General features: G+C 37.7%; 2 protein-coding genes across 4 annotated transcripts in view; one reads left to right on the forward strand and one right to left on the reverse strand.

Moving 5' to 3' along the window:
- Ac13E (Adenylyl cyclase 13E) overlaps window positions 1-6,219 on the forward strand; it is a 94,286-nt gene extending 88,067 nt beyond the window's left edge. For both annotated transcript variants that reach the window (XM_014247049.3, XM_014247050.3), the window contains one exon: window positions 15-6,219. In XM_014247049.3, coding sequence (XP_014102524.2) covers window positions 15-3,226 — 3,212 coding nt within the window. In that variant the 3' untranslated portion in view covers window positions 3,227-6,219. The remainder of the gene's footprint in view (window positions 1-14) is intronic.
- Window positions 6,220-6,552: 333 nt separating this feature from the next.
- Gmap (Golgi microtubule-associated protein) overlaps window positions 6,553-23,159 on the reverse strand; it is a 41,261-nt gene continuing 24,654 nt past the window's right edge. For both annotated transcript variants that reach the window (XM_014246951.3, XM_014246952.3), the window contains 5 exons: window positions 12,823-16,130; window positions 11,181-11,344; window positions 10,874-11,077; window positions 7,223-7,489; window positions 6,553-7,160 (listed from right to left, as the gene is read on the reverse strand). In XM_014246951.3, the coding sequence (XP_014102426.2) occupies window positions 6,862-7,160; window positions 7,223-7,489; window positions 10,874-11,077; window positions 11,181-11,344; window positions 12,823-16,130 (4,242 nt within the window). In that variant the 3' untranslated portion in view covers window positions 6,553-6,861. The remainder of the gene's footprint in view (window positions 7,161-7,222; window positions 7,490-10,873; window positions 11,078-11,180; window positions 11,345-12,822; window positions 16,131-23,159) is intronic.

Raw genomic sequence — 23,159 nt, forward strand, 5'->3', positions numbered from 1 at the left:
ATTTCCATTTTCAGGCCATCGCACATATTTTGTAGTCGGCCGCCGAAAAGATGTATCGCGCGCCAACAGTCTTAGTCCTAGCATACCCGCCAACTACGGCGGCAGCCACTTGCAGCTACCTGGCATACCTGGGCAACCAACACCGCTCTCGCAGAGCGCCACGAACATTTCGGTTATCCATCCAAATGTACCACCCGCCTCGCCAGTTGGACAACTTTCTTCCTCACTCAATCCCTCGCCAGTGCTTTCAATGCGGCCGCGCCTCACCTCGCTCAGTATGAAACTGCGCAAGAAGTCCCAAAGCCGTGAACGTGACATTGAACGAGGTATTGTACAGCCTGATGGCATGGGTGTAGCACCAGTTGTTGTGGTGCGTGAAAGACCAAAGATTATTATAACCACCAAGAGTCTACCTGGCAGTTTGGACTCTGCTGATGAACCCGACAAAGTAGAAGATGGCTGTTGTAATGGACTTAACGGCACTAATCACACCGCTCACAAGAATCACAACACAGAAGAAAGTGGGCGAACAAAGATTAAATTAAAGGTGTGTAAAGTGCCGCGGTTTTTTAAGAAAATCGAAGATATTGTCAAGCATACAGACAAATCATCAAGCACTGATGTTACTATTAATGTACCCAGCTCCAAGGCCACCGTCGTAAATATTGATGAGATGGTTGCATTCATTGAACCAAACGGTTACCATCAACTTCCAGTTGTGATTGAATCATCTAAGCTAGCAGTTTTAGGTCATACACTGGAAATACCAACACAGAAGCCCGTACTACACCATGCCGCCACCTCTACCGGCATCTCACACAATAACGTGCGTTCTCCTGACGGTAGTTGTTGCTCTCCTGGTCAATACTCCATGTTTGACGACATCATTGATATTCGCTCCTACATCAGTCAGTCGCGCAGCGATATCTCACCTTTCGGCCGTTCTGGTAGCTATCGTTCGCAGTGTGGTCGTAGTGGCAAATCGGAAACATCTCCTCTACCACGTCCACGCGCTTCCACGCTCACTTCCGCTACGGCCGACAAGGGCAATGATGTACCCGCAGCTCAACCACTAATCGCTGGCTGTGCATCGTTCCCTTATGCACCCACTACGACAGCCAATCATCATCCTGCGAATTCGCGCAATTCAAGCATCTGGCCGGATGGCCTTAGTATATGCCCATCGGCTACTTCGCGCAAGGATTCCGGTATCAAAAGCAACTCACGTCGCTCTTCGATACAACAACAAATTTATGCACTCAACCAATCCGCCATTAGTCAGCATCGCGTCTCTGGTTATTTTACCAGCTCGACATCAAGCATATCGAACATAGGCGATGTCACAACCTTGCCACACGTGGCGATTCCACCGATACCACAGCCGTTACCGCAAGTAGCTGATCCACTAGCAGCCTGTCTACAGCAGCTCCGCAAACAGTCCGATCTTCAATTGATACGCTGCGTACGCGATAACGCTAAATCTCAGCGAAGCTACTTAGTTAAGCCGCCGCTCAAACGTTTCAGTTTGTACTTTAAATCACGGCAAATGGAACGAGATTTTCGCTCCAAAGCACATCGTTTTGGCAATGAAAACGAAACCGAAGGTCCACCCACATTGGCAACACCCCGCTATAATACGTATATCGACATTTTTGTTGGTCTTGCAGTGTACCTGTGCATTTCCATCTCGCTCTTTCTTATGACGCCCAACACTGTTACGCCCAGCTTTCGTCTGTGGGTCTCACTCTTCACAGTCTTCACCGCTATACAAATATTTGCATTGTTCCTCTTCACACGACAAATGTGCCGGCGCCACAACTCACAAGCGCGTACGAAGGTCAACGACACGGACTCATGTGCCGACCGCATATTTGAAGCTATTTCCAGTTGGTACCCCTGGCATATATGTCTGGCCATATTGATGGCGATGCCGGTAATACTGATCATAGCCAACTTCCTTTTGCTCGATCTCAATCTGCTTGAAGCTTTCGAGTATCACTATGGCTTCTTAATATTCGTGTGCATCGTCCATTTCTGCAACTTCACACAGCTGAACTGTTGGATGCGCAACACGTTGGCACTAATGGCGGCTATGTGCTTTGTTGGCATTGCCGTAAGCCAACTGACAGTTTATTCAAATCGAACGGACGCAGCGGAGGCGGCAGCTATCGCACAAAATGCAACACGCTTGCCATATCCCGGTGCGGAGGGTGGAAATTACCTAATCGAAGAGATCAAGTGGTTTCAAGACTATCATGTGGAAATTTATCTAGATCTGCTGCTCATACTGGTACTGGTTGGGTTTTTGAATCGAGAGTTCGAGATCGGCTACAGACTAACCTTCTATGGTAACGCCGTGGCCAATCAAGACAAGATACGAGTGCAGAATATGAAAAACCAAGCAGACATGTTGTTACACAACATCATACCCAAACACGTCGCCGAACATCTGAAGAATACCGCAAAATACTCAGAAAACCACCATAATGTGGGGATTATCTTCGCCTCGATTGTAAACTTTAATGAAATGTACGACGAAAGTTATCTCGGCGGCAAGGAATATCTGCGTGTGCTGAACGAATTGATAGGCGACTTCGATGAGTTACTCTCGCGACCCGAATTCCGTTGTGTGGAGAAGATCAAGACAATCGGTTCAACTTTCATGGCAGCTAGCGGGCTTGACCCGTCTCACCGCGGCGAGAAGAATGAACACATTCACGCTTTAATGGAATTCGCTATTGCAATGCAAGAGGTGGTAGACGCATTCAACAAGGACCTGCTTGAATTCAACTTAATTCTACGTATTGGCATGAACATCGGTGATGTGACAGCTGGTGTCATCGGCACGAGCAAACTTCATTACGACATCTGGGGCGACGCAGTTAATGTGGCATCGCGCATGGACTCCACTGGTGTGCCGAATCGTATACAAGTTGGTAAGGACTGCCTGGCTTTTCTGGTAGACAAGTACGAATTTGAGCCACGTGGCAGCGTGTACGTTAAGGGCAAAGACCACATGGAGGTGTACTTATATACGATACGTAAAGGCGAGTGGGAGGAAGGCAAAGAGGAAAAGGAGGCTATGGAAAAGGGAGAAAAAACAGTAGCACCGGAAGTAACAACAGGAGAAACGCCAGTGGAACCAAACGGTGTTGTGAAAACAGAAAACGGTGACGTTGTTGAGGAAGACAAGGACGTGCTCTCAACGAACAAGGAAGGAACCTAAAAATCTTTTACAACGCAGTGATCTGTGAATGGTAAAAAATATATATTGTTGAATATTAAGTGCTGTGATGACGAATGACTATCTGGCGATGCAACGCTCCATGGTCAGGAGGAACGCGTAGAGGCTTAGAATATTAAGTTGAAATAACTGGTGATACGTGTGAGCCATTTGAAAAAATATCAATGTGAACTTAATTTCGCTTACGCTGAAGTAATGCGTGTGACTGCTGAAGGTGCCGTCGCACATGGGTCCGAGGCCTTACGAACTAAACGGGTATAAAGAATGGAAAGGTTTCATAAATTGCATTTATAGCGAGAGTTTAATAAGAAAAAATATAAAAAATGATACTTGGATATTCGATTAGGCAACCAAATTGTGATATTGCAGATAATGCTGGGCGTAGACTAAACGGAAAATGTGTCGTTGACAGAAGTGGCTTGAGTGCATAAAATTATTTAAAGTAAATTATTGTAATAAAACTGGCACTTATGTAGGAAGTAGTTTTTCTTTTTGTTGGAGAGTGTCGAAAGTTGCTGAGAAAAATTATGAACTTGACCGTTCATAAATTGTGGTGTAAAGAAATTGGCTAAAATGCATGGATACAAACTTACATAAACTAAAAGCTGTTATTACACGAAATTTTTGCATACATACTGATATCAATGTGGCTTTCAATGTCTTAGCGCTACTTAATAGAAACCAAATATATTTAAATGAAAAAATGGTAGATTGAGACAAGGGATTTTAAAGAAGCAACACATGTTTAAAATATTACATAATTAAATGCATAATGACTCATTATATAATAAGCCATACCTATGCAAAATGTTTAAAAATTATGCTAAGCAGAAAAGAAAATTCTTGTTGTTGGTGAGAGAGTAAAAAATAAATAACTTGCCAATTTGAGCACTAATAGTTTTTATTATCAAAGTCTCACTTTTCTAAACCCCTTTTAAATTTGTTTTAGAAATTTTATTTTTTATTATTAATTTTTTTTTCAATTTTAGTTCATGTTTTTTTATTACTTTTTATTTGATTTTTTTTTGCAATTTTTTCTATAGGTACTTATTATAATTTTTTATTTTATCTTATGTCTTTTTGTTTTTTATATTTCTGTTATCTTTTTTTATCTTTTATTCCTATTACTTCTGTATTTTCGTGTTTTTTATGCATACCGCTCTTAATTTTTTAAATCTCTTTTCTCAACCCCGTTTGATTTCTACTGAAAACCAAAACTTTTTCCCAACTTAAGCAGCTTAGCACTAAAAGAACAACAACTAAAATCTAACAAATTTTTTTAACAGAATGTTCGTCACATTTTCAAAAGGGACATGGAATATACATATACCAACTTACTTTCTTATATACTACATAAAAATATTGAAAATAGAAACTCTTCCAACAAAGCACCCCTACTAGCCAATCTAAAGCACACAGACAGAGATAAATGCAACCTCCTGAAGAAAGGAGGCATACTTTCATGAAAACTTATATTTTACTCAAAGCCAAAAAGAATTTTTTTTATATTTGTACGATCAGCAAATGAAATCATTTTTGTACATTTCCTCACTATAATTTAAGTCTTGTAAATTTTATATAAAATAGTATTTTACAATGATATTGCAATTAAATATATATATATATATATAACTAAATAAATATATCTATGTGAAAGAAGAAGCAGAAAAGCGAAAAATTTCTTCATAACGAGACCTATTATGTAAATTTTTTAACAATATTAACGAACTAAGAGAGAAAACTGACGCAGCTGAGAGAGTGAGCAGAACTAGCACAAGGCAAAAGTCGTGCACATAAGCTAAGTTTTATTTTCAAGGTTTATAAATTCTTTTTATATAAATATTTATAAACAAAACAAAGCACATACATATATGTAAATGTTAGCAACATATTTTAACTAGATTTTATGTGAAGAATTCTAAAAAGTTAACTATTTCTTAGCGCAATGAAAATTAGCATATTCATTATATATTACACACCATATATTTACACATACATACACTTATATGTACATCTGTATGTATAGTTGTTGTTAGTTTCTTGTATATACATATACTATATTTACTCTATACACACTCAGAAGAATTATATAATATATAAGATTGTTGAACGTGGAATAAGAGTTTTATGCGAAGAATGTTGAATTTGAGAAAAGTTGAAGAGATACATCCATTAAATGTTAACCCCAATTAGTATTTGAATTGTTTGTGGAATATTACACTATGAAATTATATACTAATAAATTAAATTAACTTAAACTAAATTAATTAAAGAAAAGCAAATTAAAACCAAACACTTTTGATTATATTGCGTATGCCTGACTTCTGTAATATACATACTATATCACAGTATATACATACATATGTACACATGCATATGATCTGAAAGTCAGCGCGTAAGCTCATAGTTACAACAAACATTTGATATTTGTTGATTTGATTGCCTTTGCGCGATGCAAAAATGTTGAAGCCAAATTGTTACAGTTATACGCAAGTGTGTAGCTGTGTGCGAGTGTATGTATATAGTTGCATCACTCCACTATAAATACATATTGCCCTTTGTAAATTATTTATTACGTTCAGCTATATACCATTTGTATGTATATCTTGTCATAATTATATAGTAGCCGATATTTAGAAGCCCTTGCGATTGCCCAAAAATTATTTTCCATATTAAAATAATTAATTGTAGCTCCTAATATTATAAGAAAATAACTGTTTTCATATGTATGTATATTTGTAAGTCTCCCTAATTGCTGAACTATTTTTTACTAAATTGTTTTTTTTTTTTCTTTGTTTTTTAGTTTCATGTATGTACCTCCTATTTACATATAAAAGTATGTATTTAAATTATTTTAAGTGAAATGTTAGCGAAAAAATAATAATTGATTTAACGAAATTTATAACAAAAAACACACGAAATATGAATGAGTAATACAGAAATACATAACTGAGATTTTGTGTCTAAATGTGAAATAGACTTGTTTTATTCTAGAAAAAAATCTTGGAGTACCTGACAATGTATCTAAGGTAAGAGTATATATGTACATAAATAAGTTTTTATACGAAACAATTTTTCAAGTAAAATAATGATATTTATTTAAACATACATACACAATATTTAACAGGGAAAAAGCAACAAATAAAATATTTTCAATTTCGAATGTAAGAAATAACCTTCAAAACTGCGGTGCGTACATTTTCATACAAAATCGCACGGGCGCCGCAGAGCGCTTATTTTCTTATTTATTTGATCAGTTTAAATATTTATACAAATAAATGCCCTGCAGAGAGAAGTCAGTTTATATATTTATGTGTGTTCTTTATTATACAATACATATTTATTTACATTCATTTCTAACTAGACCAATAGCGAACAATACAAATATATACATATATATTGAATATAAAAAATAAAAAATAGGAGTCATAACAGATACAGCCAACACTTTAACGCAAAAATAAACAAAAATTCTATTGTAGGTACACTTACTAATTCTAAAAGAAGATTTCATTTCGATGCAAAAGTGCGAAAGCGGTATGCAAGTAATTTAAAATAGATTACGAGTAAAATAAAGGTAACTACAGCATGAAATGCAAGAAGCGATCTTACAATAATCAAGAATCATTTAGAATATCCTTTAGAATTGAGCTGGAATTGCGCGACGGTGCAAAGTCATTCACCAACAGAGGCTGGATAGGAATGGGCGCTGGTATACTGGTGGTAGCAGCAATTGCACCGCTGTTGCTAGATGTGGATATGCGGCGGGCGGGCTGACTGACTGAGCCCGCTGGCGAACTACTTTGTTGCGTAATGTTCAATAAATTGGGCATGTTGGCGTCATCTGGCTTAGGCTGTGACTCCTGTTCGAGAAACTGCACAAAAGCCTGTACCAAATTATCCTTGGAATGTACACCTGCAAACGAGAAATAGATATTTTAGCTATAGTTTGCATACTAAGCCTTCAGTAACTGTTACCTTGCGCACTTGCGCTACCGCCCAATATGCCACCCAGCCAACTCGACTGCTGCTTATTCAGACCCACTTTGTCCGATTCGCTTTGCGAAAAGTCCAACACAGACGAAATCATGCGCAGCACTTGATTCTTGTCATTCGGATTGCTGCTAACCACATAGCCGATCAGCAAACTCTTTATGAGACTCTTCTCGATTTTGTCCGACTGACTAGACTCGCTGAGCTTCAGCTTCGTGGATAGCTGCTGATTCTGTTGCTTTAGTGTTTCAACTGTGGAGAAATAATATGCACGTAAGCGAATGATATTAATACAAGTAATGGAGAAGATAATAAACAAAAATAAAAAAAGGAATTTTAATCAAGAAAATAATAAAAATATTAAAGTATTTAAATTATTTAGTGAGTTAATTTTCCAAGCACTTCTCTTTGCAGGCATTCATCATCATACGTTTAGTTGGTTTTTGCTTTTGTTTTTGTTTAATTTTTCCAGCGTTGTTATTTTTCATGCAGAATTGGGCGTGGCATCCGGGACAGTATGACATAAGTACTGGTAGTTTTAACAGGCGATAGCACACCAGTACCTGATGTAATACTCAACCGGACGAACGCAGCTAAAGAAGTCGAGTGACACATTCAGCATTCGTTGTGAGAGGATCGGACTTTTGTGTACTTAAATGAGCTATTCTCTCGCATATATGTCAATTGTGGGTAAGGTTTGGAACTTGGGAAACTTTTTTACATTTGTTCACTTTAATTTTGTTACAATTTCAAAAATGCGTTGGGAACAGTGGTAGCAAAAAGTGGATGGCAGAAAACGCAGGCAATGTATGCAAATAATTATGAAAGTACTAAATCAAATTAAAGTACAAATTAACTAAAATCAATTCAAATCATATGTTTTTTAATTGTGTATATAAAAATAATCATCAACAACAACAACAACAAGTAGAACAAAAACAAAGTGTAGAAACGGATGCAACCTCGGGCAATCTCCATATGCAACGTGAGTTCAGCATATCGAATTCGCTCACAGTTACAAATTGAGATTAACCAATTTTGCATCGGACACTAGGGACGCAAAAAAGTAGATAATTCGAGTAAATAAATTAAAATTCAAATGTAAAAAAATCAAATTAGAAATCAACATAAATTATACTAAATTAAGTACAAATAGTCGGACATAAGAGGAAGAAAATTGAAAGAGCAAGTGACTAGTAGCTAAAACGGTAAATTCGAAACGAAAATACGTGTGTAGAAAAGGACCTAAACAAAGAAAACTGCATTATACAGTACTTATAATTAGAAATGCAAACTAAGTAATATATTATCTGGTCACGTTTGTCTAAAACAATACAAAAGAAAGTAAATAACTAAAATAGACTATATAAAAGTATAAATAGCAAAGTAAAGTTCACGAATATATTGAAACTATAACTATAACGGCAAATAGTCTTGATAGAAATGGAAAAAACGAGAAGTAATAAATTGTAAAAAAATTTTTTTTTTAATAATTTTAAGAAAAAAGTTTTGAATTTGAGTTAAAGAAACAAAACTTTAACTAATTCAGTAGCTCTAAACTGAAAGCAAGCTTTATGTTGATGTTCGATTTCCATTTTTTAACTTAAAGAAGATATTTACTGGCTTTACACCCGTTTTCGAAGAAACGAGTTATGGCTGATTCGCATAGAACTTTTGGTTCACTTGGCGTCAGACATTTGTTTTGACAGAAAAGTGCGATATATGTTTTTGCATGAGTACGTACACATCGAAGTGAAACGCAACAAGGCGAAGCAAAATGTTGGGCAATTCTCATCGTTTAACGCTTTCAGTTTTATTAGAGAGAAACACTGAATGCAATGCGTTCATTCTACCCTTTGCTTTCTTCGCCTTGTTGTTAAAGTAAGAATTGGCACGCAAAGCGAGGAAAGCCATTAGCGACAAGATAAGAAATCGAAGATGCTGCAAACTACGAAAATATTCGAAAATCTTACTATAACACTACTAACAAATACTTAGAAGTCTTTCTCAAATTTTAGCATTATTGAAGTAACATACAATATCTGCTGGTTCTAGTAATGGATTTATTTTTGATATTCAACTTTTTGCGAGTCACTTGACAGGAAGAAGCACCTGGGGATATTTTTACAGTGCAAGCTTGTTTAAATAAAAAAATCAATCCGAATTTAAGGGCGCCTTAAATTAAATTAATTATAGACACATTGGTGCATTTCATTTGCTCGGTACTATATTTTTCTCAAGTCGAGATACTATTTAGTAAAAGCGTTGGACATTTGAGAAGTTTACTTTTCAACTTGAGTTATAAAATTTAAAGAGATTCATTGAAAAATTTAAATAGATTTTCAGCACCATTTTTTATTTAATTAGTTCTATTTTCTCTTATCTGCTAAAGCGTGTTTGTAAGCTTTCAAATTATTATTTATTTTTTTTGCATTTAGAGTCTTATCCACAACGTCTTGTGTACTCAGAAATATAACAAAATATAATGGAAAACTTACTAGCTTCTCACCTCAAGATTGCTCTATAATGATAGTAGACGGAAGGCAATTAACTAAACTAAAAGCAATAACTTTTGAAAAATAAAAAAGTACAGCAAAGTGCCTGCGCAATAAGACTAGATTGACACTTATATCAATGTTTTACTTATATTTCGACTGAGTGATATAAAAATGTTAGTATGTATGTATGTATATATGAATTTATGTGTGCATAAGCAATGATCAAATCGTTATATAAGGGTAGCAGCGCATTAAAGGCGCCAAGAAAATCACAAATTTCCATTCAGTCAAAACTACGGGGTATTACCAGTGCAGGTCATAGGTCACTTAACGTTTGAACGCGCCATCGATGTGCGTCGGTGAGGTTATGGGGAGAGCGCCATCATAATTAAGGTGATCGATTATGGATTTCTTAAGAGCGTAGCAGTGTGACAGTGAATGATGACAGTGATTTCATATTTTTTTTTTATTATAAGTAAAGCGAACTAAGTTATTGTACTTTGATAGATATGGTGCTGTTGGTGATGTGATGATGCGCATGATATTAACATATTATTGTGTTTTTTTAAACAATTTTTGTTGGGTTTTTCTTTTGCATTGCGATGACTACATATAATTCGTAAAAGTGTATACCAACTGAAATTCCGAGTGTTTGAAAATTGATAAAATCCCAGAATTACCAGCTGATATTTACCTTTAAGAATCAATCAGCGTGGCTTAAGGGAAACTTTAACTTTGCAACAATGTCAACAGTTTTTTTTTATTTTTATTATTAATAAACATTTTTTTTTCATTTTTTTTTTTAACTATTTTCCTCAAAGCGTTTACTATTTAGAAATAGTTACTCGGTTCGTTAATGCCAAATGCCAGTTTGCGTGCTGTTATTATAGATTTCCCTTATGGCTGACGTGGTACATGGTGGTTGGGTGCTTTGGTGGTGATGGTTAGTAACAACAAATTCCAGTTCATTTATTTGCATTTAATATATACGTGTACGAGTATAATACTCGTATTAAATACTTTCGCATACGGTTATTTGCATTGGGTTAGTATACAAGATGCAGTTCACCAATTTTCGAATACTTTTCACCGGTTTATTTACATTTTATATACGTTTAGATATGAACACTATATTCACCTTCTTCGCGCAGCACTGCAATTGTGCGTTGACACGCCTCCAACTGGTCGCTAAGCCGTGCCGCGGCGCACAGGCCCTGCTTGGCCTCGCTCAGTTGCTGCTGCAGTGCGCCGATCTCCGCCTGCAGCTGTGCCTGCTTCTGCTGCTCTTGCTGCAGCTCCTTGCGTATGCTGTGCGTGGCGGCTTTGATGTCGTTCTGCTTGTCTGTCGAGGCAGAGAACAAAATTTTAGCAATTGATGAAATATTCTAGTCATATCTGCTTATTTTTGCAATTATTTTTCTCATTCTGTCGATTAGCCAACTCACCATTTTGGAACTGTTCGAGTGCGCACTGCAGATTACATAAAGCCGCCTGATTCTTCGACTCTCGATCCTCAGCCAAGCTCAGCTTGTTCACTAACTCGTCGCGCTGCTGAAGCACAAGCGCGTACTGCGCTTGTAACGTCTCGGCATGCTGATTGGCGCGTATACTGTGGAAAATTGAAGAATGTGTTGGGTTAATTTATTTTCTTAGAAATTAATATAGCCCTAGCTGCATAAATGTAATTTATTTTATTGCCAGTACGAAACTAATGAATTGCCTTGGAGCGTACCAGCGCTGGCCCAGCGAACGGCCGACGGCGACCAGCTACCGGCCTTTGCGTGCCGTAACGAGCGCGCCGGGTCGCGCGAATGTTCTAATTTTGTTGTGGCATTGCAAATGCACATTGGTTGCAGTTGTAATATTGGCTCAGAAGCACCAGCAAACGCCAAACGGCTGTGGTGACACCGATCGCACTAAAATATCATCTGCCCTCTGGCAGCACCTACACCGCCGTGCTGCCGAACTCAACTAATTTCCAACGCTTTGTGACACGTTATCGCTTTGCAAAGCAATTGCCATGAGTCGTGACGAAGCTTAACGAAAGGTTTAAAAGCGATAACAGTTACTATTACTGCTATTGCTGTTGCCTCGGCCGACTTGTTGCCTTGTTGCCGTGTGCGCCGGTGCAATAATGGCGATGTAGTGAAAAGCGTAAACCGAAGAAAAACAAACAGAAAGCACGGCAAAGGCAGGCACGATGACGAAATGTCGGTAATTTTATGCTCCACCAATGTATACAGACATTGCTGTTGTCCATGTGTGTGTGTGTGTGTGTGTGCATTTGGCTGAGTGGCTTTGTCTGGGTCTTGGCGCTGTACGCGCTTGCCCACCCCCGCCGCTTGCGGACGCTTGGAGTTCAAAACATATTGTTTGCCCGATAATTAGGTGATAATTTTTACTATACTTTCAAGGCGTTTTCTATTTTTAATGCTTACTGTACCCGCAACGCGCAACGCGGCAGGTGGAGCAAAGTAATATTCGTATCTCTGTTTGTATAAATACATAAGCATACATACAAACATGTGTGTACGTGTGGACTAACACTTGTGTACACAACACCAAGCTCCAACACGATACCAACACAAATATATCTACATAGAACTAATAAATTTCATAAAAGCACGTTTTCCCATTTCAAATGCAATATTTAAATTGCTTCGAAATATTCTAATATTTTCCACACATCTATTCTTTTCGCCATTTCTGCTCAGCAACATATATTTTAAAACACATTTTGTGGAGTTAATTATTAGAAATAATTTTCGACTGGCGTCTTTTTTTTCTTTGGTTGTCGTTAGGCCTCCACCGATCGAGAATACCACATATGCTACATTATCTGCCAGCCTACAATGAGCTCCAGTTGCCTCATATGGTATTCATGTTGTCTCTTAAACAATTGACCTTCAAATTGCATGGTAAACTTAAAATATAACTTTCTTAGTTAAAATTAATTTTCTGTCTAATTTTTCTTTTTTTTATCTGAGACTCGTTTGAAAGCACCTCACTAAACGACGCACTAACCAAAATCAACAGTTCGTTTTTCATTTCTTTTTCACCACACAATGCACAAGATATTATAATTACCTTGCCGATGTGTATGCATTGCTTGACTTCGCGACGTCGTTCTGCAGCGCAACCATTTTCGCTTTGGTCTCCTCCAGCTCGCGCTGCATCTCGACCGTCTCCTGTGTGTGCAAGTCCTCGATCTCCAGCAAATGCTCCCGCAGCCGTTCCAAATCCTTACGAATGGCTGCGTTCTGCTCTTCCACCTCCACCTTTTCCTGCTTCACCAGCCGCTGATTGGTCTGCTCCGTCAGCAAATTGGTCGTCAATATGTCGGACTTCTCTTTGAGGAATTTTATTTGATCCTGCTGCTTTTCCAACTCTTTGCGCAAGTCGCTTAGTGTGATCTCATGCGTCGTGCACTTATCACAAGGTGTCGCTTGAGCTGTTTGTTGATGCTGTTGCTGTTGTTGCATGAGTACCTGCAAGCGTTGGATTTCTGTGTAGTATTGCATGTTCTCAGCATGCTTTTGCTGCAGTGCCTTAATCATTTCGTTCTTCTCGTAGTTCAACGTTTCGACGGACTTCTGCAGATCAACTGTTGCCAGGAGTTCGGCTTCTAGTTGCGCAATGCGTGTGATTGCGGAGGCATCATTGCTGGTGGATGTGACCGCTGATTCTTGCAGCGTCTTCAGCTCATCGCTATGCGCTTCACACTTCTTCTTAAGCTCTTCGAATTCGTTTAGAAGAGTATCTTTCTCTTGCTTCAGTTGCGTTAGTTGTTCGACATTCACTTTCTGTTGTCGTAACTTTTCACTCAGTTCGTCCTTTGCGCTTTCGCTCTCCTCTAGAAGTATACGCGTTGCCTCCAATGTTTTCTCCTTTTCTGCCACTAACTCTTCGAGTTCGTGCACTTTACCATCGCAGAAATCCAAATTGGTTTGCGTTTGCAGTAATTCTTTATTCTGATTTTCTAGCGCTATGTCTTTCGCCAATAAATCCTGCTCTAACTGGTGATAAAGCGCAGAGAGGTTATCGAGTTTCTTCTGCATCGCATCGCTACGATCCTCTTTAAGGTTTTCGTCTAGGCGCTTTATTAGCATATTTTTTTCCAAAAGACCTTTTTCGGCTTCCTCTCGTTTTATTATAGCTTCCTGCAATGCTGCTTTCTGTGTCTGCAGGGCTGCTACCAAATCCGCGTGATCTTTGCTCAGATGCGCCAATTGGCTCTCTAAATTTTCACATTTTTCCTCGGCACTCTTCAGGAGCACATCGCCATCCGTTTGCTTAGAGTCCAATGATTTCTGCTCGTTCAATTCGAAAAGCATATTTCCCTTTTCTATCTCCAATGTTTCAAGCTGTATTTTAAGTTCTTTCTCAGCACTGCGCAATTCCTCACACTGTTGTTGGGCGGCGCGCAACTGCTCAGTCAGCGTCTGTTTCTCTCGCTCGAGCTCGTCGTTCTTATCTTTCAGTTCTACGTATTCCTGCTCTAAAGTCTCGTTCATTTTAAAAGCTTCTTCTAACTCGGCTTCTAAATCCATAACGCTTTGCTCATTGTGCTCCTGTATCGTTTCGAGCTTATTGCGCTTATAGTTCTCTAGCTCGTTCAGCAGTATCTCGTTATTCTTCATTAGCTCGTCACATTGTAGTATGTATTGTGAAATGTCTGCTTCTAGCGTCTTTTTCTCATGGTCCCAAACCAGTTTACTATCCTGCAAATCGAGCAGTTCTTCCGACAAACGAGATATATTACGTTCCATTTCGTTAACGGTTCTAGTAACACGTTCTTGCACTGCCCGACAAGCCTCCTCCATTTCAGTGGTGAGCTTTGACTTGATGTGTGAGCTGAGCAGCTCTTTTATTTTGTCCACCGTCAAGGGCTCATCATCATCGGCATCCAGATCAGTGATTTCTTGCTTCTCTTCTGCAATGGCTTCACTAAACTTCGAATGTGCTATTGACTCTATTTCGGCGCGCAAAGTTTCGTTTTCCTCACTCAATGACTTGATGCGTTCAGCTAACTCCGCGCTGTAATTCTGTGTCTCGGTTTCGGCTTCTGCATTCAGGCGTAGTTGTTGATTTTCTACCATAAGATTTTGAACTTTACTTTCTAACTCTGTGATTCGCTCTTGTGCCGCACGCACTCCCTGTAATTCTATCTGAAGCGTTTCTTTTTCACTCTCCGAAAACAGCAGTCTCTTCTCAAGCTCTGAAACGTTCTGCACATTTTCCTTCATATTTAATATCTCTGTCTCGATCTGGCCCTTCTCCTCAGCCAAAGCTTTCAATTGCTGTTGAGCGATGACAGCTTCGGCCGCTTTTTCCTTCAAAGACTCCAACTTTTCTTGTTGTTCTTCGAGTTCTTCTCTTGCAGCCTTTAGTGCTGTTTCGGTTTCTTCACAACGCGTCTGCAGCTCTTGCACGTTCTCACGCCATACCGTCACCGAGAGCTGTTTTTCCATCTCACTGTCCTGCAGTTTCAAGGCTAAACTGCCGTTTTCCAATGTCAATTCTGAAACGCGATTTTCTAATTGCACAATCTTGTCTTTCAGCTCCTCCTTCGCGGGCGGCGTGGCAGGACCAGATGAGTTGGCATCACCGTCACGCACAACAATGAATTCATCATCACTTTGTTTACCCGTTGAACTGGTCGAAGACTCGGATGTTTTCTTCTCCTTTATTTGCTTTGCGTCTTCCATCTCTTTCGTTAGCTGATCCACACGCTGTTGTAGCTCCGTTATTTGATCTGCAGACTTATCTGCTAAGCGCCCGGCTGACTTAACCTTTTCAATTAACTCCATATTATCTTGCGTCTTCTTATCGAGCAGCGCTTGCAAATCGGCCATATCTTCAATGGACTTTTTTATCTCGGCTTCATAGCTGGACGCCTGCATCTGCAACTGCTGCTTCTCGGACTCAAAAGCTTTCTGCTGTTGCATCACAGTATCTAGCTGCTTTTTTAAACGCGCCAACTCGAGTTCACTGTTAATGAACTTGTCAGCATGCTCCTTTTTCAAGGCCTCATAGCTAGCGGTAACAGCACTGAGTTTCTCCTGAAGTTCAGTTTTCAGCTCAAGCACATTCTGTATGGCCAGATTATGTTGACTGTCCAACTCTTCGAGAGACAAACTCAGCTGTTTATTCTCCTCCTCCAATTGCTTGTTGCGTTTCTGTAGCGTAGCAGTTTGTTCACTGGCAGCACGTTTCCTAGAGGAAGTCTGCGCGCTATGACCCAGCGGTACCTCCTCCAATGTAATATTGACCATTTCATTGCCATTGCCACTACTCGAGGATTGGGAAGAGTGGTCGTTGTCGGATTTGACGTTATCTGGCTCCCAGCACCAGCTATCTTCAAGCGGCGGGGACGCATTTTGGTCCTTCGTAGGCTGAAATGAGCACAAGGAAATTGTTACAGTTTAAAAATTAATTCTATAGTTAGTTTGTTAAGTCTGGAAATGTTAGATCTATTCTATACGAAGGTGCGGCCGTACCAAACGAACATTTTTTTTACAAGCAAATATATATGAAATAAAAAAGTTGTAACATCTTAGACAGTTAGTGTTGCTGCTTTTGAGAAGCCTATAGCCCACTTAAACGTGGGTCTTGAGGATTCAGATTGCCAAAAAGTATCGGGAAAGAAACTGATTCATTCACCATGTTAAGTCAAGGACATTGCGAGATTTATTAAAGACGTTTAAGTTTTGTTAATGCAGTACTCGCCTCTAAGAACTCATCAACTCTATGCATCTAATCTGGCCAAGGCTCACAAATTGTTCCACTGTGCGCTCGAAGCACTTAGCATTGCAGCATCATCCCGTTTTTTCTACTTTGGCTTTATTGCATTTCAAAGTGCATAGGCAAATACTTGGATAAGCGTAGGTACGTAGGTTGCGTGCGAGTTCGTTAAGCTCGCGTCCGTTTTTGAGTGTGCGTGCATCTCTGCCCAGTCGTTCCGCTATTTTCGAAGTCATTCAAGCGACAAGAAATGCAAAGGCATTGACGACAATCAGCTAGCAGCAGCAGCGACAGCAAAAATAAAACTGGCGGCCACAATGGCAACAACATCAGCAACAACAGCGACAGCGGTCAACAAGTTCGCACAGTAGCGGTGGATGCCACAGCGGCATTGCAATTTGGCTCGTCATACACCATTGTGCGGAATAATTTCACTACTCTATTACCAACCATACGAATGGGCTTATACATACGTACGTATAATCGTATGGACCTAACTAGATACCCAATACAGCAAAATGGCTGTATTTTTGATGGGGCTTCAGGCGCCCTCGTTATCTTTCGAGTATCGGCTCTCAAACTCTCACTTCATAAACATCAGCCAATTGGCTCACTGGGTTGCACAGGCCACATTGTAGCGTTTATAGCCACGCCGACGTGCTCAAACAGCTTTCGGCCGCTTTATGTGATTGTTGTACTCGTTGATCGTTGGCTTTGGGGCGGTTAAAGAAGATGAATTTGCTTAAGACATTTAGAGAGCTTAGCGAACATTAAGCGAACCACAGCTGACCCCGCCCGAGCCAACTAATAGAAAAAGCCTCCCTACTAGCATCAACAACAACAACAACTATTTGGTTAGTTCAACTTAGTCATTTATGAGTCCAAGTTACGTTTACTCTTTACTTTGCCAGCACACACCACACATGCACATATATGTAATACACATACACATACGTAAAACATAAATTGCGCAATGCACTTCGGTAAACACGCGCATGCGTGCGCTTTTGCACGCGGTGCAACTGGGTCAACTCTAATTGCATGCGAAGCAAAGCAATTGTAATGGTCACCACAGTTGCAACACGCCCGTTGTTCTCTGCGTCTCAAGCCCGGCCGAGTCAAGGCCCTTTGTGCGAATAATATTGAAATGTTTTAACATCATTTTTATTATCTGCAACTTACCGCACGCTTGCAAATAAATTAGAAATGAAAGAATGTGTTTTCAGCTGAAAAAGCCGTTGAGTACTCATACATACATACATACAAATGACCAGAAGTGCCCAAAACAATGAAACTCAAATATTAGTTTCCTTCGACAAACAAAATTTCATTTCGCAAACGCAAAAGCAAAAAATTGTTAGTATCTTTGCAAAAACGCTAGTTAGTTTGACTGGAAGCTGTGTACTTGACATGTTCGCTGCTTTGTTAGCTAGTTAAGTCAGTGAGCAAATAGTTGCTTAATTACCAAACAGAAAATATTACTGGGAACACCCAAAAATTACAGAGCAAATATGAATACAAATTCTTTAAGTAAAATTTAGCGCCCATTTATAGCTCTTTAGCACATTGGGACTAGCCGTTTTTGCGTTTTATGAACTTCCCCCAATTTTACGTTATTTCGTTGCTCTAAATGAAATCGAGTCAAAGCAAATACAGTTCATAATAACTAATAATAGTACATGATTTTAAATAGACAAGGCCTCTCTAGTGAAGAAATTCGTGCTTTTATCTCAAATCTGCCCGCGTTTTATATACCCGAAAGTTGCAGCTCTGAAATGTAAAAAAAGCTACCAGAAATCTCTTCCATTTTTATGCTTGGATGTAAATTGAAAGGTATAACTTTTAGAACAAGAGTCGTGAGTTTCTAACGTGTGTTTAATAGCAATCACAATCACTATTCCTGATTATTTATCAATTTTTGCACAGTGGCTCGATCAAAATAATTTCTTAGTCTGGCGATGATTACAAGTATTATTAGCAACAATGTTGATTTGATACATATTCCATTTTTTTCTTCTTTAGTCAGAATTAAAAGAGTAATGCTAAAAACGTTGCCTACAATTAGGAGCATTTCTCAAAAGCACCTTTATACATATTTAGTCATAAAGCACACTTATAATTCGTGTGACCTTGAAACACAATATAACCGTACTTTATCTGCTTAACTTTAGAAGCAGCCATTTGCTGTTTCATATTATATAAATACATACCTTTTTGCTTTTGTTTAAATATATAAGTTCACCTATACATACGTCTACTAATTTGCATAGATATTAACTATTTATTGGGGCGCTCTTGATAATTGCGATTTTTGCGAGGAACGCTTTGGAACAAAGCGCAGATAAAATGACACCCACAACAACAAGAAAAAGTAAAATAAAATAAAATTGTTTCATTACACCGTTTAACACATGTATATACACACGTTTAGTATATGTGGTATATATGAATTTGTATATATTCTATGAATTTGCTATTAAACACTCTGGCTAGTATGTGTGTGTGTGTGTATAATATATAGACTCTCCCTCCATTCTATAGGTTTTTGTTGGAGTTGTGGCGTTTTGGCTTTATGTGCACGTTCGCCATATTTTGTGCAATTACGCGTAGAATTTCACCACCTTTTCGCGAGCGCACTAATTTCAATTAGCACTTTGCCGTTTTTTTCTTTCATTCGTTTGCTTTTTTATCTATAATCAAAAAGCGCATATGTATATGCATTGCCATTGCGCTTATCGGCGCTGGCACAAGGCAGTGAATGCCTAAAAAAACAACTCTAAATACATACATACAGACAGACAGATGAACTCATTTGTAAACTTGAAACCTAATATCGCATTTTTATTTTCGGTTCGGGACTGTTATTCCTAACTTCTTAAATACTTTTTCTGAAAAAAACGTTAACTACAGTTGCACTGAAGCTATGATAGCCTTCACTTGTTTTGGATCATTCAGTATAAATGGCAATTATACGAGTATGCTATAGTGGTTTGATATGAAAAATTTGTTTGGAGATTGCCTTATTAATAATTTATAATTTATGCCAACATTTGTAAAAATATATTGTCAAGTAAAAAAGTTTTCAGTACAAGAACTTGATTTTGCTCATGCACTTTAAATGCCAGCTATATATAATATTAGTTGTCCGATATCAGCAGTTCCGACAAATGTGCAGCTTCTGAGGGTCTATAAGTAGTTCGCGTGCATACAGACGGACGTGGCTAAATCGAATCAGATCAGCACGCTGATCATATGTATATATATATAAACATATATATATTTTATAGGGTCTCCGACGTTTACTTCTGGGAATTACAAATTTCATGGTATAAAAATATACAATATATGTCATTACATAAATTGACCGCATTTACCACAAGTATTTAATTATTTTCTAACATAAATTTTAGTATTTATTGCTAATGAATGACTAAGCATAGCTCCGAAGGAGGCCAGGCAGACATACATATGTACATATATCCGCAATTACATATTTTGCTTAAATGCTTCGTCTCATAATATTCAGTTTTTATTTTGAATCGTGATTTCAATTTAAAGCAGTATCAATTTTCAGCCAAAAACTGTCTTTCAATCGTTTTTGATCGCTGATCAATTTGTCTCTACTTTTTCGAAAATATTTTTGAAGTCAGTTTTTACACTGTCGACAAAAAACCAAAGATCGAACACCAAGTTTTGAGTCGAAGCGAGTTGTTCATTCGATTCTAAAACTTAGAATGAGATATTGCTAAAATATGCAGTGTATCTTCGATTATTTTTTAATTATTTTATAAATATTTATTTTCACTGCACCTAAAAATACACACAAATACATATATATATCAAATGTGTGTTCATATACCGAAATTTCGAGACGAGAAAGCTTTTTTTAAACAAATTTAATAAATGGAAATAAAACCCCATAGCGATTTAAAGTGGAAAACCATAACCCACAAAACAGCTGCACAAATTGTTTGTCAAGGAAAGCAAAAAAATGAAATACACACATATTTCTAACTCGTTTACTTTTTAATTTGCACAAAACACTTGCTCCTAAAGCAAATAAATGTCAGTTGGTTTCTTTAATAATAATGTCGCTATTTTAATGAATATTTTTATGCTCGATATGCCTGGTGATTGCTGGTTATTTAAAATGAAATATGAGACATTTGAATATGTTTGCAATTGAGCAAAGCAAACGGGGTGCAAAAAAAAAAGATATATATTGAGGTACACCAAAGGGTAGCAACTGTGTATAAAATTATTTAAATTTCTTTTCTTTTGTATTCTAAACTCGGGAAAAGTAACTGTGGTTTAAAAATGTAATATTTTTCAACTTTAAATTAGGTGCGTGTCTTCGTTAAAATATGTGACATTTGTTAATGCGCCTAATTGTAGCAATACTCAAAACAGTTATGTAGAAATCGTTTACAGAGAACGTGTTCTCAATTAAAGCAGACGAACTTCTTGCTTTGGCCAGTTATTATTTAAAAAAAATCTCTCTCTAGATGGCAAACATATCATACAAGTATATTTCTTCCAAAATAATTATAAAATATTTTCGTTGGTCATCGATTTGTTATTAATGATATTCCATCAAGCCAATCACCAAATTTCACATATTTATGTGAATATGCAAATAAATAAGAGTATCGAGCGCTAAAAACTTTGGCGCCAAACTGTGTACTTACTGGTGTTTTTGATGCGATCAAGCGTCCTTTACTAAAGCGTCAGAGCGCCTTTGCTTAAATTTTGATTGAAAATAAACAAATCGAGTACAATTAAACACCACGAAAAATTATTCCTATAACAAATATCCAGTAATTCAAAGTGGAAAATTATAAATTATTTAGAAGAATATAATAAAATTTACAAGAATTAATTTTTTATAAATTAAATTAATATTAAAAAATAAAATTTAAATTGCGTCTTGAAGCAACCATTATTATTTGAAGAAAAATAATTTATTTGTATAAGGAATATTTTGAATGGCAATATTCAGCATAGACGTTAATTATAAAACTTGTACATAAATTATGATAATTATGTATGCACGTTCGACTGTAATTCCACCTCCAAGCTTCGAGCGCTTCTCAAGTGAGTATTTGTGGTTTAGTAATTACTCAATGCGAGACACATTTTCCAACAAATTTCAATTATACTCGTTCAAAGCGATGCCTGATTGGCGCACAATGGAAATGCAAATGCATAAAACTCACTCAAAACTATCACATACATACAGACATTTCTATTGGCACTTTTGTGAAAAATGGTTCGCGTGCAAGTTTTACAGCCCAATAAAAACGGTATATTATTAGTAGAGCGACGGGTATATGCAGTGCACGAAGCATATACATAGGTACATATGAACACATATACACTCAACACTTATGAATATATTTATTACATTCAATATAAAAGCTTGGATATCGTAAATTATGTACATCGAAAGAAGCAAATATCACGAAAACTTGTGTCGAAACAGAGCGCTAGAAAATATCGTCGAACTATATTCCTATTTTGAATTTGTTTTTTTTTTTTTATTTTATAAGTGGATACAAAAATGTGTCACCTTTTATCAGCTAACAGTTTTTTATTGATAAGAGTTGATGTTTACTTTTTTACTTTTTTGATTTGTTTAGTTTTGTTAATATTCTGATTGTTTTGCAATTGCGCCCAAATGTAGGCAATCTTGGAATACATTATTTTGGTAAGAATAATTTAGGTAAATTTTAAAATTTCAGCTTCACAATTATGAACAACTCAGTTGTTAACTGAACATATAATAATGTCAAGGGCTTCTATCTTCTCGTAGGACACCACTGTTTATCCAGCGAGATGAACCTGCGTTAGTTAATGGATTTTAAAGGTTCCGAAATACCGACAGTGTCTCTTATTTAAAAGTCAGAGGCTCTGAAAAGTAATTATTTTTCAATTGGAATTAATTACAAAACAGATCTTGCATTACAATTAATTCTAAAGCGCGGCTAAACCTAACTGTCGAACACAATGCTTCGCTTGATTCAAAGGCATATTGCATTAAAAAATATATTGTATAACAAAGCTTGATTTGAAGGCAATTACAAAATTAAATTGTCAGATTTTAAAAAGGAAGTTACACAGCCCAAGTGTCAGAAATAGATAAGACTGTGCCACAAAGCGGCCGTGACAGCTTGAACATGTGGCGCCAGCTGAGCTTACTACGGGTTGGGGGTATGCTAAAAGCATATTTTACACAAATAGCACTTTAATATTATTATAATACTTGAAGGAAAAATTTAATTCAAGATCGAAATCAAATGCGCACCTGCCACGGCGGCCGCTTTGTCAAAGTCAGGGGAGCAATTTGTTGCAGCAGACAGGCGGCGATGACGGCTTTTTTCGATTGTGCTTCAATATAAACGAATACGAAAATTAATAATAAAAATGTGCAGAGCCAAAAGGCAAATATTTGTATTTACAAGCACACATATGCACATACAATAACGGTAAAGATGCTTGAGCAGACTCGCTCGTTGCGGCGTTGATAAGATTATCAGCGCAAGCGATCGCAATTAAAGGAACGGTGCGATCGTTGGTCAGTGGCGAATAATGAAAAATGTTGCAATTGCAGATGCCGTTGACACTTGTGGGTGTGTTGGTCGCTGCAGTACTTGACTTGGGCCGAAGCGCAGCGAAGGTGC

This window comes from Bactrocera oleae, chromosome 5 (assembly GCF_042242935.1).
Source record: "Bactrocera oleae isolate idBacOlea1 chromosome 5, idBacOlea1, whole genome shotgun sequence".
Classification (NCBI taxonomy): domain Eukaryota; kingdom Metazoa; phylum Arthropoda; class Insecta; order Diptera; family Tephritidae; genus Bactrocera; species Bactrocera oleae.